Source organism: Hippocampus guttulatus, chromosome 15 (genome assembly GCF_054856545.1).
Source record: "Hippocampus guttulatus isolate MCC_2025c chromosome 15, RoL_Hgut_1.0, whole genome shotgun sequence".
In the NCBI taxonomy this organism is placed as follows: domain Eukaryota; kingdom Metazoa; phylum Chordata; class Actinopteri; order Syngnathiformes; family Syngnathidae; genus Hippocampus; species Hippocampus guttulatus.
The window spans coordinates 13,832,868-13,850,874 of record NC_141275.1 but is presented as its reverse complement, the minus strand read 5'-3'; the positions used below and the strand labels follow the sequence as shown (position 1 = coordinate 13,850,874).

At 47.0% G+C, this 18,007-nt stretch overlaps 1 protein-coding gene and 3 non-coding genes across 10 annotated transcripts; 3 read left to right on the top strand and 1 right to left on the bottom strand.

The window, feature by feature from the left end:
- Window positions 1–600: 600 nt before the first annotated feature.
- On the bottom strand, window positions 601–16,625 carry LOC147194025 (stAR-related lipid transfer protein 13-like). 7 transcript variants are annotated; one of them, XM_086131999.1, is made up of 16 exons: window positions 16,569–16,625; window positions 13,714–13,880; window positions 13,457–13,614; window positions 7,159–7,230; window positions 6,154–6,235; window positions 6,013–6,076; window positions 4,535–5,751; window positions 4,277–4,447; window positions 3,790–3,949; window positions 3,495–3,693; window positions 3,102–3,315; window positions 2,836–2,950; window positions 1,643–1,912; window positions 1,210–1,427; window positions 922–1,098; window positions 601–848 (listed from the first exon to the last, which is right to left on the bottom strand). In XM_086131999.1, exons 3-16 carry the CDS (start codon window positions 13,578–13,580, stop codon window positions 743–745), a joined length of 3,189 nt encoding a protein of 1,062 aa, XP_085988125.1. In that variant the 5' UTR covers window positions 13,581–13,614; window positions 13,714–13,880; window positions 16,569–16,625; the 3' UTR covers window positions 601–742. The 7 variants fall into 7 exon arrangements, with proteins under 7 accessions (XP_085988125.1, XP_085988124.1, XP_085988126.1 ...); XM_086131998.1 differs by lacking the exon at window positions 16,569–16,625 and having other exon boundaries at window positions 13,714–13,946; XM_086132000.1 differs by lacking the exon at window positions 16,569–16,625 and having other exon boundaries at window positions 13,457–13,947.
- Window positions 2,198–2,270, top strand: trnaf-gaa (transfer RNA phenylalanine (anticodon GAA)). The gene has a single exon. It is a non-coding gene; the product is annotated as a tRNA-Phe (tRNA).
- On the top strand, window positions 2,399–2,471 carry trnaf-gaa (transfer RNA phenylalanine (anticodon GAA)). The gene has a single exon. It is a non-coding gene; the product is annotated as a tRNA-Phe (tRNA).
- trnaf-gaa (transfer RNA phenylalanine (anticodon GAA)) lies at window positions 2,607–2,679 on the top strand. The gene has a single exon. It is a non-coding gene; the product is annotated as a tRNA-Phe (tRNA).
- Window positions 16,626–18,007: the final 1,382 nt, after the last annotated feature.

Genomic DNA, 18,007 nt, shown 5'->3' with positions numbered 1-18,007 from the left:
AATAAATAAAAAGATGAGAAAAAAATACGTTTTTCATTTTATTTCAAAACAACAATTCTGTGTTGTACGTGGCAACTTGTATTGTACCATAGCATTGCCATGGCGATGAAGGCTCCTCAGCAGCACGAAAGACACTAAAGCATTTGTTTCTTATTGCTTATCGTTAGCATATCAATATGATAGCGACACCCTGAAAAGCTCTTATTTACAACATACGAACGCGCACACAAACACACACATATTCTCACACACACTCTCATAAACACTTTTCCGAACACACACTCACGGTCACGGTGACACACAAATTCTCACAAGCACACTCTTTCAAAGACACACTCTCGCTCTCACATAAACACTGACACTCACACTACACACAAAAGTACTCTCGCACACGCTTTCTCAATCACAAACTCAGTCACTCACTCACACTCTCACACAAACATGCATGCACACACACGCACACACTAAAACACACTCATCATGCTTCCCAGAAGCAGTGCAACAATCACATGTCTCAGACATGACAGCAATGAAATTTGGAACCTTCTTCTTCTTTACCTTTTCAGGTCAAGACAAGTCCAAAATGTTCCAATAATGTGTGATGACATCACCACCAAAGAGGTGAATGTGAGAAGCCCACAAATAAAAAAAGTCTGCATACAGTGCGCTTTTCGCAGCGCTACAGTACGTGGATGTGTTCTTGTACCGCAAGGCTCAGCGTGGAGGTCCAACTGGCCTGGTTCTATTGGGAAGGTTCTACCGCCCTGAGGAACGAGGCCCGGATCCTCTGCGCCTCGTTGGCGCAGAGGTGCCCGTACGCCTTGTTGTACCATTCTGGAGCGCGCCCCCTGCAGGCCACAAGAGAAAATGACAATGACATTGAAAAACAAATAGTTTCGGGACAATGTTGTTGACTCATACCTGAGATCCACCCTGGAGACGTGCGTCAGTCTGGTTCTGGTCGGCATGCCAAAGGGCTCCAGCAGGTAGTGGGACTCCAGGACCACGCCCCGCACCGCCGTCCGCGGTCCGTCGTCGCGATCCACCGACACGCACACCAGTGCACACCAGCCTTTAATTGGGTCACAACGCCAGGACCTGACGGGAAGCATCACCGTGACAATTAAAGTTGATTATTTTCTCCAGACGAGTCATGTGACTGACTGGCAACAAGTCAATGTTTTTCGTCCCCGCCTGCGGTGAGTGTACCTGAGAATGACGAAGTCTGTGCGCGGCTGCGGCGCCATGTTGTGACAGCAGTACCGGTACACGTCTGTTTGCTTGTCCAGCGTTTCCACAACCTTCTCCTGCTGTAGCTCCATCTGCCAGAGGGGGCGCTCTCGCAGTAGCCGGTGAAGAACCTCAGCGGGCGTGGCCTCCACCTCCGTGCTGACGCGCCAACGCCGAAGAGGGTTGCCGTCACCCACCTGAAGGCACGAACACAGCCGCTAAGAGCGCACGGGTGTGTTTGAGCAGTCGCATGAGAGCTTTAAAATTCACTGTGCGATTATTTTGTTCAAGGTCCTCTTCCCATATATTTTGAAAGGAATACATTATTTAATGAACAAACGAAAAGGGTGTTTGCATCGCAGCCCTCTTTCAAGTCCAGTGTGTGCACCATGAGTATGAATGAAGTGAGAACCTTTTTGGAGGCCAGTTCCACGTGCTCTCCTGCCGGTCGACATATCCACGCTTTGCTTTTGTCTTTGGTCTCCTTCAGCAGGTTGTGGATCAGCTTCTCCACATAAGCATGGTAGGATCCTTCATCGATCTCCTCATCTTCTTCGTCCACTTCTTCTCCGTCTTCCTCCATGTCACACTGGCGTATCTTACCCAGCTCACCCAGAGGAGGCGCTGCAAGCTCGGCTTCCATGTAAGAGTTACGGGACTGGCTGACCATCTCCTCAGGGATCTGTGAGAGGACCATCGTGTGGACTCGTCACCGTCTCTTTTGACCGACTGTGGACCATCCTTAGCCCGGCCAACAACAGACAGAAATAGCTCAGGGACGAGAGTGTTAGACTGAAGCTGTTAAGGTCCATAGTTCAATCCCGTGTTTTGGCATGTAAGGCACAGAGATTATTTTGTTGTTGTGATGATTGGACTACGATGCGTCCTGTGACTCGCTGCTGTGATTTTGGCCGACAAGATCTCATTGATTGACTGGTGAAACCGGCGTAGTGAACTCCAACAAGCGGCCAAAATAGCTCAGTTGGGAGAGCGTTAGACTGAAGATCTAAAGGTCCCTGGTTCGATTCCGGGTTTCGGCATGTGAGGAACACAAATAGTTTCTTTGTTGCGATTACTGTACTACGATGTGTCCTATAACTCTTTTTTGGCCACGAAGATCCCATTAATTGACTGGTGCAAAGGCCTTAGTTAATTAACTCCACAAGAAGCCGAAATAGCTCAGTTGGGAGAGCGTTAGACTGAAGATCTAAAGGTCCCTGGTTCAAACCCGGGTTTCGGCATGTAAGGGCACAGAAATGGTTTCTTTGTTGCAATTGCTTTAGCTATGATGCGTCCTGTGACTCGCTGCTGTGATTTTGGCCGACAAGATCTCATTGATTGACTGGTGAAACCGGCGTAGTGAACTCCAACAAGCGGCTGAAATAGCTCAGTTGGGAGAGCGTTAGACTGAAGATCTAAAGGTCCCTGGTTCGATCCCGGGTTTCGGCATGCGATGAACAGACGTTGTTACTTTGTTGTAAAATTTTCACAACAAAATTGTGTTTTGAGGGTTAAAGTGGTTCTGACTTTACAGTTATGAATAAAATCAGAAATGCAAAAAAAAAAAAATTACATCATAAATCATAAATTTAAAAAAAAGTAAACCTGAAAAAGGCGCGGACACTCTGTGATCATGTGAGCCAAGCCTTGAGTCGCAGCCAAGTTTTCGTTCAAGTCCTTCTGATCCGGTCGCCCACTGCCATACTTTCTCTGGATGGACCTTCACCATCATCGGAAGGACAACAGTGAACATCAATCAGTTCATGATCAACAATACACCCAGTGTATGCCGAACACGTCCAACACCCAATACTTTTCGTCGCTACGGTATATTTCAATCCTGCGTATCGGACTGCACAGCGACGACGTACCTTGGCGAGAGCGTGTCGCTCTTGGTCAGGCTGAGGTGGAAGAGGGACGGCGCCAGGCAGACGGCGAGGTTGGCGGCCGTCATCTGGTTCTCGTCAACCTGTGCCGCCACATCGCGCAGGAAATAGAGCAGCGTCTGCAACGCTTGGCGGTTTTCGTCCGCCATCAACAAGATGGCTGCCCGCACTGCCTGCAAACGCTGCTCCTTGGGTACGTCTGGGCGAGGCAAAATATCGAGACTTGATGGTAAAACGTAGTTTTGCAGTATTGACACAATAACATTCTGGCAGATTGCATTACTCCCTAAACTATTCCCACTGAATGATCCTTGGACTCTCGGCATGAACCATCTGAAAAACCGCAAAGGTAGCTTAGCAGCTAGCCTGGCTACCTACACTGGTAGATGTGCAAGAAGGTTTCTCCCAGCTTGTTGCTCAGTAGGGGCTCCGGAAGGTCCCGGAAGAACTGCTTGACCATGTCGGCCACGTCGTAAGCCGACTGCTCCTCGTAGTCCACGCTATCGGGAGAGGCGTCGCACCGATGACGCAGTGATTGGATGCGAGACTTCGCACCAGATTTGCGGAACAGGCCCACCTGGAGGGAAATAACTCCATTCTTGGTCAAATGTTGTCTTTTGTGGCAAAATCTTGCGTTTTATTTTTATCGTGAAGATCTGCTTGCCGCAAGTACCTGGTCCAGACAATGGCGCGTGAGGTGGGCAAGAGCCTGCTGAAGGCAAAGGGGCAGCGGGAAGCCGCAACGTCGTACGTGCACGATGAGCGGGACCCCAAACACGCTCTTCTCCTTGGAGTCGGGAGACTTTAGACGCTTCATGAATTTTGGTACAGACCTGCAAGAAAACAGGAGTTGTTTTTTTTTTGTCGTTCATATTTGGTAGCAATCAAAGAATTTGTCTCTGAGGGACCCTTGACAAAATTACCGTCAAATGGCCACTTCAAACCAAAATGGCTGCCTTCCCGTGCTTTTCCAGGCGTGGCTTTCAAGCTTTTTTGAGCCATGTCGACTAAATGGCATGCTGCTAAACGAAACTGGCTTTTAGGGCTGAATTAAAAATGCAAAAACCAGGTTGGGTGGACCTGAAACAATTGAGCCGAAAATGGGCCGCAAAAGGCAAGCAAGTCGCAAGCAGACCCCTAGCAGATGCTCTTGTACCCACCAGGTCCAACCGTGCTTGTTGGACATGGAGTACTTCTCCATGATGGCAGTGAGGCGGAGCAAGGAGAACTTGTGCAGCAGGCTGAGCTGCGCGGCCGACTGGCTGCTGATGTGAAGCGACGAAGACGGCTGGTTGAGATGGTGAGACGTCCTGAAACTGGGCCAGCGCAGCCTGCGGAGGGTAAGCGGCTCAGATAACGGATGGAAAAACGATCTTGATCCTACGACGATGCACCCCGAGTTTCAATGTATTTCCTACCGCGGTCTTGTCAAGGAGGCCCCAACGCCGGAATCCCTTCTGTCCCGACTGGTCCCGACGGAGTCGGTATCGTTCTGGGAGACATCGCCATCTTCCCCATCCTCACTGTCCGCGAGTACGCCGCGGCTCCACTGATCCACGATCTGCTGCAGGCCACTGACGTGCTGGATAATGTCATCCAAGTGCGGGAACAGGTTGTCCTCTTTCTCCAGGTCCTGGATGTCTCCCGTGCTGGCGTATAGGTGGGAACCGGGGACATTGTCGTACACGCTCACACGGCTGCCCCTCGGAGCTTTCGGGCACGAGGGCTTAGACAGTGGACGGCAAGACCAGATGTCGTCCGGGTTCTTGCTTTTGGATGGTCGGGAGACGGCGAGGTCGGCGGAGCTTCTCCCAGGCGTCAGGCTCTCGATGGACAGCGCTTTGGGGAAAGTACCTGGCTTGTGGTCTTTGGGGACATGAATGAGGAGGTTTTCATGCGAGTGGAACTGGTTCCTCTGCGCATCGGGCCTCTTGCCCCGCAAGGGGAGCTCCATGTCCTCCAGATATTTGCTGCTTCGTTTGCTGGCTGTCCGTGCTCGCGGGGGTGTGGGATCACGAATGGGACTCACGGTCATCCTGGAAAGGTCGGCGCAGTCGTCGTCAAAGTCATTGCCGCAGTTGCCGACCTCGCCGGGCGATGTTTCGCCATTGTTCCTGGCCAGGTTTTGCTCTAACTGGTCGATAGGGGTACACCGCAGGACCTGTAGGGCTAGGGGTTCCTCCCCTTGCAGCACGGGTCCGCTAATGACCATCGGCGCTCTGCGTTTGGAGCTCTTGCGCATGGTGGACGGCCCCCAGGTGCGCATCACCTCCATCCGCCGCAGGAACTCCTTGGCTTTGCTGCGCCCTGCCTGTCCTTGGCGGACCCCCTTGATGGGCAGGGAGTTGTAGTGCGAGAGGTCAGGGGGCGGCGGCTGGAAGAAGGCCGATAGGGATGCCACCGACATGGCATCCGCCGAGTCCTCGCTTTGCAGCGAAGAGATCTCGGCCAACTCCTGCTCGCTCAGCTCACTCAGAGCGCTCTCGCTGCTCGCCGCGCTGCATGGGCCGTGGCCTCCGCCCTGAGGACCACCGTCCGACGGGAAGTCTTCCAGGCGGGACCACCGGCGGCTGCTCCACTCAAATGTCCAACGTTTGCTGATGGCCATCGGGTCATCTTCATCCGAGTCTTCCCCCTGAGGATTGAACAATCTTAGCACAGATTTCAGATATGGGAAACCTTCGAAACTATGAATCGTTGAAGTGAGAGGTTTGCTAATAAGTTCTAGAAAATGACAATCATGGCGCTAAACTGTTACTAAAATGTTACAATATGAGGAAAGGTTTTGGTGGACAGAATGGGAAGAAGACAAACAGCAATAAAACGTGTTTGGGAGAGGCGTGGCCTATTTCAATGTGATAAATGAATGAATCAATTTATCAATGAAACATCTTACTTTCTTCCTTAGTTGGGTGATGTCCAGTTTCATTGAGGCAGACTTGTTCAGTGTGTTGAGGCGCCTGTAAAAAAAACAAAAACAAAAAAACCCCACACTCAGTCATTCAAGGACAAGCTCAAAAGCAAGCAAGAAGCTTACCTGGTCAAGGGCTCTACCAGGTCTCTATCCAAGAAGTCATGATCCCTTTTCACCGCGGAAATATTAATGGGAAACTGAGAGTCTGAGAGAGAGAGAGAGAGAGAGAGAGACAGAGACTGCCTATTTATCTTTTATGTGGAGAGTCTTCCTGTCACACATGGACGCACGATCAGGAGTGGAGGATAGTCTCCAAGTGCCCACTTGAACTTCACAGTGCCCAACGTCATTCGCGAGTCAAGATCTTCTTGCAATTCTTTTTAAATGTTCTTGGCGCGCGCCAATCTCCTGCATAGACACCAGCGAGTCCTTCCGCCGTGTAGATTGCGCACCTCTCCTATGGTGGATTTAAAGAGAATGAAGGGAGCCGCTTCCATTGCCGGCTGCACTCACTCCCACAACGGCGCAAACGCCCCTTTCTAGCTGCGACCGTGTACAAAGATCCAAAAGAAGGAACACTCCGCCCATTTGTGGAGTTTTGTAGTTAGACTGCACTTTGTGCTAGACTTGCACTGGGCACGAAAACAGGGCCCCACCTTGGCGAGACAAATAAACAGCTTGCATGCTAGGACCCTCATTTAGAGAATTGGGAGTATTTCTTTTTTCTGTTTACTCAAAACGATGTTGAGCAAATAGCCTTCCATTTCGTGACAGTGAGAGTAAGGACAATTTAAAAGTACATTTGAATACATTTCTACTTTTAACTCCTTGATTAAGGAATCTCATCCTGCACTCATTCAACACAGCCAAAACGTCACAAAATGCCCGCCCCAAGAGTTACAAATGAATGAGGGCACAAATGAAAGTGACAGGAAACCAAAAGGAAGAAGAACACTGGGAGAGTCCCAGTTGTGATTACAAGGCCTTTCCCATGACCCCCCCCCCCACCCATCAACACCCGCCCACCATCCCATCCCCCTCTCTCTCTGGACAGGAAGTGGAAATCGCGGACCAGACGGACAAGTGGGAGGGAGAGTGGAAAAACAAAACAAAAGTCATGACCGTTACCTTCGTACAGCTGCACGTACTGAGGGAAGCCGGCAGCTCTCAGCCAATCGCACGCCTCCTTGGCCTCCAGCTCTGCAAGGCGGGAAAGCGAGCAGCGTTACGCAGATGTACACACGCAAATAACGACGCAGATACAAATAAACCCCAAAAATGACGAGACACGCAAAATGATACGCCGATGAACAACACACACACACACACACACACACACACACACACACACACACACACACACACACACACACACACACACACACACACACACACACACACACACACAGTCTGCTAGTTGCATCCCAGCATTCCAAACGGATGGACGTGGGAGGAAGGTTCCGCAGCGACGCACTGGGAATTTTCAGGAATGATTCCACGAGCGGGAAGGTCGGAAGTCCAGACTTTTATTGACGCCTCAACACTTTAGCGCTGTGGCTGACTAACTACCATCGACAGTTGGCCGTTAATGCAAGTTATACAGTGTCGCCATGGCAACAAGGACTCTTACAACTCGCTTTACTGCTTTTTTTTGCTTGTGTGTTTGATGCTCTTGGTTTGTGTGTGTGTATTGTGTGTGTTTCTGATCATGTAAAAAGGACTCCACACACTGACAACATTGTCACAACGCAGCCAGCAATCATGTTTGACAAACACAATAAATTTCTTCCTTCTTTAGAATAGCTTAAATAAATCAATTAAAAAAATAGACATGCCCGTACATAAAAAGTAATTATATGGGTACTGTATATTTTTATATATATTTAAATAAAAAAATCATGCATAAATGTGTAACTGCAGATTAAACGGAATTGATTATATCCTTCCGTTGTAAAATAATATTTAGATGGCACATTATATTCCATCCATCCATTCAAAAGGTTAAATCAACTATATTAAAAATCATTTATATATATAGGCTAAGAAATTTACAGTATATGTACATGTAAGTCTACAAATGAAATTAAACAAAAAAATGTAATTAAATGTGAGATCCAATTGCTTGAGTATTTTGTTCGATGAAAATATTAAAAATATAATAACATTTAATTCAAGACATGCATACAAATTATGTGAGCAAAATTGCTTGCATATTTAGGTACTTGGTAAATAAGAGTAATAAATTCATAAACAAGCCTGCAAATCAAGTTTAAAGGGATAGACACCCTTGCAAATTAAAATTACAATTTAAAAAATATATATTGAGACACCTACTATGGAAGACAAAATCAAATGCACTCATAGTTAACCCTTGTTAAATGTATTATGAAATAAAAAAAATATACGGATGTAAAATTGCTTGCAAAGATATAACGGACAATAAATGAATGAATAAAATATACCTTCAGGATCCAATGACTATGAATAAACTCTGCCCGGCAACAAAAACAGTTCCCACAATAACATTTTGAAAAACAACTAAAAGCTGACTTGGACCAACAAAGGTCAACACTTTATCTCCATCAAAGCGGCTAATGATGCCGATTTCCTGAGGCCGCCTTCCCACAACTTTTCCAAAGCCGGGAGCCCTCGTCATTAACTCTCCTCATCCTCATCATCGTCATTGGCCAACACGCCTAAAAAAGACAAGCTTGCTTACTTGATGTCTTCATGGCTTGGGCCACGTCTTCATCCCGCCTGTGTCACAAGTTTTCCCTCACACCTCCTCTGAAATCTCAAAGCAGCCTCAAGACACTTCCCTTCGTCCCCCCTTCCTCCTCCTCCTCCTCGCCCCCTTAGCTCGACGCTACGCTCCCACTAGCTCCTCTCCTTCATCACCACGACACAGCCGCCAAGCCCGTGTGGCCTCAGCACAGGAAATGACTCGCTACACTTGGCTTGACTTTGCCTTGGAGGTCAGCTGGACTTCTTCTCTTGTCGTGATTGCACAAGGCGCAGCTCCCTCGGCAATGTAACTTTAAATATCAAATGAGGAGACACAGCTGCATATGGATGCACAACTCTGTTGGGAACATGTCTTTTAAAAAAAAGAGACAAAAGTGCACAATTCCCTTCGTAGCATGTCACATGGGCACAACTATCTTTCTAACTTTGTACACCAGAGGTAGAGACACAGGTACATAACTCCATTCGTAAAAAAAATTTCAGCATCAGGAGACACAGGTGTACAACGCCCGTTTGTGATAAAAGAGTAAAAAATGAAGAGAATGTGACACAGGTGCGTCACGACGCGCAACTACCTTTGTTACCCAACTTTAAACATCAAAGAAAGGGACGTAGGCGAGCGTAGGTACACAAACTCCCATGGCAACATGACGTCAAACATCCAAGAAAGCGACATGGGTGCATAGAGATGCACAACACGTGTACGTGTGTGTGTGTGTGTGTGTGCACGCGTGTGTGTGCACGCGTGTGTGAGGGAACAAAGCTTGGCTTATTCCTCAGCATCGCAAAATTTAATCAAGAGATGAATTAGCACAAAAATATGCCAGCGGACGCACACATGGGGTGGCTAATCCCGGCCGACACCTACCCTGCTGAGTTGTGTGAGTGAGTGTGTGTGTGTGCGTGTGTGAGGTAATTCCTCCCACAATGTCCCGGCAAGCTTTTCATTTCCCGCTTTTTTTGTCAGGCGCCTGCTCAATACCACAGAAGCTCAAAAGTCTGGGAATTTGTATTTTCTCTTCCTGTGCCATCAAAAACAAGTTTAATCAAAGCAACAGGGGGCGCTGTAACGGCCTGTAACACAAGGCCGTTTGGACCTGATCGGTTGCGGGTGTATGTATATGCAAGTGTGTGTGAAAAAAAATGGAAAGGAAAAAAAAAAAAAAACGAAGAAGAAATATTGCTATAGACAATTTCAATCTTTCGAATGGGAAAAGATGGCTCCTGAAATGGTTTCCAGATCTGAACAGATGAAATGAATAAATAATCATTCCCACTTTGGGGACATCGATCTTGTGTCATTATTTCCTGTCCAACCGTTATTCCCAGGCGTTCCTGATGGCGGCACAGTCGGGATAAAAACAGAAACAGGAAGACAACGTGGGACTGAATGCAACACTGAGATAGACCTAAAGACAGATAGCTAGATAGATAGCGAGCTGGATAGCTAGCTAGCAAGAGTCTCCTGTGTGGAGGGAAAATTATGATTTCAGACTGTCAATGAAGGCAACGTCAACCCAAGGAGACAATTTAAGAACATTTGGGAAGGGGTAATGAGGCATTTCCTCCAGCAGGGGGGGCTCCACACACACACTTCATTTCCCCAACTACGTCATCCTAACTTGTATTAATAAAACGGGGACCAAATAACACATCATATATTTACCCGCTGTGCTTTAGCAGAGGCTGCATAATATACTGTACAGTGTAAAGTGTAAATTAGTGTGGGCATTCTACACTAATGACAGGTTCTCCCCCCTCCCCCCTCAAAAAAAAGTTCCAACTCAGATAAAATGAACAAGGCAGCGACTGATTGACAGCTGAGCAGCAGGATAGAACTTGTCGACGCAGGCCACATTTTATTGCTGTCATCTTTTTTTTTTTTTTAATTGACACTTCACACGCGGGCGGGTATGACAAGACCTGGCACGTCGGGATGCTTTGACTTTTGCTCCGTTGCTCTATTGTGTTTACATCTGGAGGAAAACAGGCATCATGTGACAGGAAGTAGAGGAAGTGGGAACCGATGAAAACAATGGCTGCAGCCACTAAAAGAGTCACATGTGCTTAATCAATTGCAAACGATCAATGAGCAGCAGCCCGTTTGGGCAGCATGTGCTCTCGTTTGTTCTATTTGCATTTCAGCTTGCAGCCTTTCTTCTATTCATTTTTCACAGAGCAGCCATTTAGTTTCATATAACTCCCTTTTAATTAGTACAGCAGCCCTTTTAGGCACCAGTGTTCCATCCCTGTTCTAATTTATGCTGCAGCCGTGTAAGCAGCTTTTGTTGCAGTCCTATTCACTTCTCCTTTTGATTTCCACAGCAGCCTATTTAGACATCCTTTGCTCTAATCCCGTTCGTTGTAGTCCCATTTAGTTCATGTTTTGATTTGATTTGATTTTTTACATCATCCTTTCTCGGTGACCTTTATTTTTATGCTGATTATTTATCGTTTCGAACTCTACAGCAGCCTGTTTAGGCAGGCTTTGCTCTATTCCTGTTTCAATTATTCTAGCGGCCCACTTTGGCAGCCTTTGTTCTATTACTGTTTACTTTAGGTTTTGATTTCCATAGATACCCGCTAAGGCGTCAAGTGTTCTCATTTCTCCAGCAGTTTATTTAGGCAGCCTTTGTTTTTTACTTATTTCAATTCCAACAGCAGCCCATCTAGGCAGCCTTTTTTGTCCTTCCTTTCACTTTGTATCAATGTCTGTTTCCAATTTTTAGGCAGATAGATTGGGCAGCATTTGTTTTATCCCCTTTTCCATTCCCACAGCAGCCCATTCAGGCAGTGCATTCCTGTTTTGATCTCTACGACAGCCTGTTTGAACAGCCTTTCTATATATTGTTTAACTAGTTTCATGTTCTACAGCAGCCTGTTTTGGCAACCTTCATTTTTGTCAGGCCTGAATTAGCTGCAGCAAAATAGAATCCGCCGGGACTTCCAAAATCGACAAATTCCCTCGGTGATATACCGATCGTCGAGTACGCATGCCTTATCCTCAAAAAGGTTTTGGGTTTCCCGTGAGGGATCTACCTTGCTCCAACCTCCGAAGCAGTTGCTTTCGGGCAATGATGCGCGAGAGGCGGAGGGCCGAGCGGCGTCGGGGCGTCTGGCCCAGCCTCAGGTAGTGATCCTGGCCGTCGGGCGTCATGGCCTCCAGGCATGTCCCTTCATTGGCACTGTCGCTGTCACTCTCGCCGCTATTGGGCGTCTCCAAAAGGGTCCCACACTCTGTTTCCACCTCGTCTTCCTCCATGGCGGACTCACAAATAGAACAGACTGACTTCTCTGGATGATTCCTGTCCAAACACTCCTCAAGAATTCCTCTGACATGCCCTCACTTGGAACAGAGGCACCCGCCCTCTACTTCCTGACGACCAACCACGTTGCTTAGAGCAACGCTGGTGTCTCACACCTGCAATCGCGAGATTCCCACAAATGCCATTCCTTTTGATCACATGACCGGGAGAGGACGCAAACACAATGGCCAGTTTGTGTGTGTGTGTGTTCCTATGTACAGTCTGTAAAAAAAAAAAAACTAGTTCTAGACTCTACACTAACATGGTTCAAGGCACAAGACCAATTTAGTTTTAGATGGTCAGCAAATTTAGTTCTAGGTTTGTGTGCATGTGTGTCCTAGTGAGGAATGTTGCCATTGTTTCCAAGTGACCAATATTCCACATCCTCGAGTATGACGCTCCACATAGTTCCACACTCACTCACACCTAAGCATGTAATTTGAGGAGATTGCCCTCTAGAGGCATAATTGTGGTACTGTAACACAACAACTCACGTGCAGGAAATATGGGTGATTAATTCTGACATTGATGCAACACACACCCACACACATACGCGCGCATAACATAACATAGGATGTTACTCTGCACACGCTTGTTTGCCATAAGTTACAGCAGGAACCGATAGCGGTCCTAAGCAGCGGCTAGCATTAGCATTAGCACGTAGGCTCCAAATCTGGCAACACATGATTGAAGAGAACACGATACACACAACAAACATTTATAATAGTGGTACTAAACACATCAGCCACAACATTATGAATTAATTACGTCCAAATATTCATACTAGAATCAACTATTGACACACAAAACCAAGAGACATCCACGTGCGCGCAAATTCATAACATATGACATCACTCTGACTCCCGCGTTTAACCGAACGCAATGGCTTCCTCTCGACTAACAATACAACAGGAGCGCCTCAATACTGCAGCCACTTCATTAGGTAAACCTTCGAATTAGAACATTTGGCAATGATGCCGTAACTGATTATTAGAATGATGGTAATATTGAACAAAGGCTACACTGCTTGTGTGGACAATTAATCAACAATCAATTACTGACAGGTTGACCTAAACCTGCCACCCCCTCGACAATGTACCCCGCCTCCCGACAGCCTAAACTTGGTGCATTGGCGCGCGAGAGGAATACTTGACAACGTCGCACGCATGCGCACTCCAGGGACCACGCATGGTGGCATCTGAAACCCGGGATGACCCCAAACACATTCTAAATGTGACATTCACCTTCCCGAAATACACACACACACTAACAACTTGACTGCATTGAGGACACATTGCGTGACGTCACCAGTCAAGATGGCATGCTGTCAATCAAGTGAAAAGCGCCCAAAATGGAGTCAAGCATGCACGGCTGACCTGCCAGCCGCCTCTCGCGCACATTCCTCCATAGCAGATCCCACGCTTTGGCCGTGGACTCCCTCAGCTGCTCGCTGATCGACCGCCGGAGATGGAGCGCGGTCGTCCTCCGCGGGCTCGTCATGGCTCAAGCATCTCGGGCCCGAGATGAGCCGGTCCTTTAAAAAAAAAAAAAAAAAAAAAGAAAAGAAAATTACCCCTCCCCTAAAACCCTCCGTGCAGCAGTGAGTGTCCTCTGTCGCTGCGTCGGTCGTCACCTCCTCCGCAGTCCGACCGTCCGGACGGACGATGACTTCGTGTCTTCGTGTTTTCCCGCCACTGAAATGTCCACTTGGTCGCGGGGTTGGTTGCTTGGGTGTCCCGTCCGACGGCGTGCACGCGTCTTGAGACGCCAACACAAAGTTGTGCGCGTGCGCGAGTGAGGCTGGACGTGTGACAAGGAGAGACAGATGTGAATTGAGACTCTCGTCGGCCGCTCCGACGTATGCACATACACTGGCTCCCTCCCTCGCAGGCACTCTCGCTCTAACACCCTCCCCCTCCACCCCACCCACAGATAACATTTAAAACACTCTCACTCATCCAAAAACACACTCTTTTAAATCCTTCTCTCTCTCTCACGCGCGCACACACAAATTGTGCCACCCACATTCCCGAGCAAGGACGACTTGCAATCCCACGTGTACACGCACACAAACACACGCATTCATCGCCAGGAAGTCATCAACTCCATGCTAACGCAACAGGTGGCGCTAAAAACACGTCGAAATCAGGATTTTTTTTGGTCACTAATCAAAAGAAAGTCATTAGCCAAAAATACACAATAAAAATCAAGAAGCGGTGGGATTAAAATGTCAAATTCAAAAGCGTACGTTTTGTATCACTAGTCTGCCCGCAGAGGGCGCCATGATTCACGTCATCGCATATTTTAGGTCGAACTCGAAGCTTGCATAAAATGATTTATTGGAGTTTCCTGTCTTATGGAGAGGCATCAAACTTGAGCATGGGGGGGGGGGTGAAATTAAATTCAATACACGGTACAAGGACGCCCATTCTTAGAGGACTCTGGATATTTGCATTTTCTAAATTACTCTCCAAAAACTGCTTTAAAAAAAATGGTAGACTTGCTGTGTCTTCGGTTATGACTTTGGGAGATGTTCATGTGGCTCCATTCATGATAGACATGCATACTACCAAATTTAATATTGTTAGGTGGGATTGGCTTTGGGGGCTGAATTTTCAAGACATTTGCCCAAGCTCTGATTTTTATAGTAGCTGTTAACACTAAAATGTCAAATTTAAACCAAAATGATCGAGGGATTGTGTAATTTTGGACATGCCATATCGGGGCTTTTTTTGTGGGTCTACTTAGAATGGACATGTCTGCCAAACTTCATGATGCTCTGTGAAACTGGCTTCAGGGGCTGAATTTTCAAGATGAACGCTTAAGCATTGACCTTGTGCTGTTACTAATTCAAACCGAAACGGCAGACTTCTGGTATAATTTGGTGGCTGTCATGCAAAACTGCCGGGTTATTCCCAGGAATCCATCCTAGGAATGCCGGGACCGCTTCGCAGCTCGTCGGTGCACTGTTGCCGTCACCCTTGGTACCGAGCCGGCATTCCCCAAGTTCTTCACCCAGGATGCACTGCAAAGTTCGTGCCCAGGATCGAGTATCCAAATGAACATATGCCACATTTGCTCTTGCACTCTAAACTACACACGGTGGGGTGTGTCCCAATACTTTTGACCACTCGCTTTCATTCACGCAAACACTGCGCTTGGGATGGTAAGGAAACTTCTCGATTGATTCCTGATTGGCTGAGAAACGTAATCCAATACTTTTGTTTTGAGGCGAGGCAGCAAGCTGCACGTGCGTCCAGGTTAGCGAGTTCATAACCGCCATCCTCATTATTATTATTCATCGACTCATATGACCAAATGCTGGTCCAGACCACACCCCTGTATTGGAAAAATGTCTGCACCCGATCTCAGGGCTCTTCTTCATCTTCCTTCTTCTTCATCTCTGCTGGCCGGCGTCTATTTTGGGCATGGCTCACGCAACGCATTCGTCACACCACACACACGCACGGGCACGCGCACAGGATGGATGTGCCGTGTGCACCGAGTGGAAAACATTCATGTTAAATTGAAGGAGCAGATGGGACTCACCTTGACCTACATTCCAAAAAATTACACACGCGCTTAACTATGACAGTATCTACTTGATACGTCTTTTTTTCCCTTCATACAACACTGCTATTCTTGTTGCTCTTCACTTTCACTTCAATGTACATACAGTATCTATTAATTATGGACTGACTGTAAAGTATGTGTATTTTTTTAGGGGGGGGGCGACATGCATCTCACTATATCGGATTCTAATACAGGCTTATCGTAGTCAACATATCAGATTTAAAATGCATGAAGACAAAAAAAAAAAGCCTTCGACTTTCCGAGGAGGTTGGAAGCTGTTCTCGTTTTCCTCCCCTGTCCGCAAGAGCGTCACGCAGACACATTTTTACTCTTACTGTGCTCATCGTCTGCGCATCTTGGTCCAAGTGAGCAGAAGCATCCCTGACAAGCGGCGTGGAATTCCGGAATTTAAAAAATGGCTTGGAGGAAAAAAGTGGTCAGCAAAACCCCTCAAACTCTCCAGTAACCTTAATAAAAATGACGAGGAGGTGGTCGCGGATGACTTTGGCCCGTTTGGACATCATGGATCCCTGAATCCATTTTCTGGATGGTGAGATGAAGCCAATCTTTGGGTACAAAATGATGAGCCCGAAATGGAACCAATCCATAAATTTCACACCCCCTCTAAAGGCTCTCTCTTGTGATTAAAAATGTGGAGTCTTTGGCTAAAATGCTAATCGGCTGCAATTCTATAGAGTGGAAAAGAAGTAAGATGAAATGCCAAAACGTTGTCTAAAAAGGAAACAAGCTATAAACCTTCAAGGTTAACAAGTTACAATGCTTTAAGCTAAAAAAGTTGAGCGAGAGAGTGTGTTTCTGCGGGCATGTTAGTCGGCCGCCATTCTTGGCTTTTGTTTTCCCACTCCAGAATGTTTCTTTGCGCCTCTCATAGGTGGTATTTTTACACTCACTCACAGGCCCAAGATGGCAGTGTGGCGGCAGCCCGCGCGGTCTCAGAAATGCCGACAAGATCTGCAAATATAGACACACATACCTTGAGTGGAAGATGACAACTGACAGTGACACATTAAGACAATCTATAATATCCAGTAATGCTGTGTTCATGCATATATCCCTCGTTGTGAGAAGTCATGCTAGCTCAAGTGGCTAGGTTTTCCAGCTTTGCATTTGTTGTGATTTTTTTGTTTGTTTGTTTGTTTTTACTTGTGGGTTTTCAGGTTGGTAGACTTGTACCCTGATGGATAATGATGAAGTGGTCTTTATAATCCCTAATTTGTGTGAGAATGTGTCTGTGTGTGTGAGTGTGTGTTTAGTGTGCACGTGTAGCTCATGTTACTGTTTGCGATAGTGCGGGGTGGAGAGGCGCAGAGTGGGTAATGAGGCCCAGAAGGCCAGCCGGAATTCAGAGTTCTTAAATTGAGTGTGTGTGTGTGTCTAGTCGAAACAGTATCATGACTTCAGGGTGGTTGGTGATGCCTGACAGACTGACTGGCTCAGAATCGTTTGAGATACATTCCCAGAAAGACACTTTTATCCTAAAGGAGGAATGCAAACAGTCTAACAAAATCACACACACAGATTTTTTTACCTGTCGAGGTACTGGTAGTCCTGGCTGCTGCCTGTGGTTAAAACAAACACACAAAGCAAGTATAACAACACAAGTGGGAGGCATTTGGCGCTGTCCATCCCCCAAAAAATGACAAAAACGGGGCTTCTTTAAATTAAAATGGGAAATGCAAAAGCACACTTTTTGTGTGCGTGTGTGTGTGAGTCTACTCATGGTGGACACTTCGACAAAAATTTCATGTTGTCAAATGAAACTGCCTTTGGGGGCTGAATTTCGAAGACGTTTACTTACCGTGAGGTGCCAATTTAGTTGTTGATGCTAAAATGGCAGCTTTCTACCAAAATGGCAGACTTGGAGCCATTTTGTGTCTCATTACAAATCAAGTTCTCACCCATCACAACCACGAAGTTCACATTGAACTAAACGAGTATGTGAAACGCGCAGCTAAAATAGCTCCCCCGGCCAACTAGTCGCTGGCCTTGAGCCGAACACAATTAATAGAATTTTATGAGGCTTCCCGGTGTGGCGCGCGGTCAATTTAAGAGCGAGCTGAGGTTCGCACATTGACGAGCTCAGCATAAACGAGTCAAGAAAAATGCGCAACAAACCTTTAAAAGGACGCGGTTTGAGCGGCGCGCCGTGGTTCTTAGCCTTTGCGTGGATAACAGACGTGCACGGTTCAAGAACGAGGAAAACATGCTAACCATGACTTTTAATTAATCACGTTGACAACCACCTTGACAACGCAATCGACTGCACGCCTGACCACAGCGCTCTCTGCTGACACTTACACATCACTGGGAGAAAAATAAATAATTCATGTGAC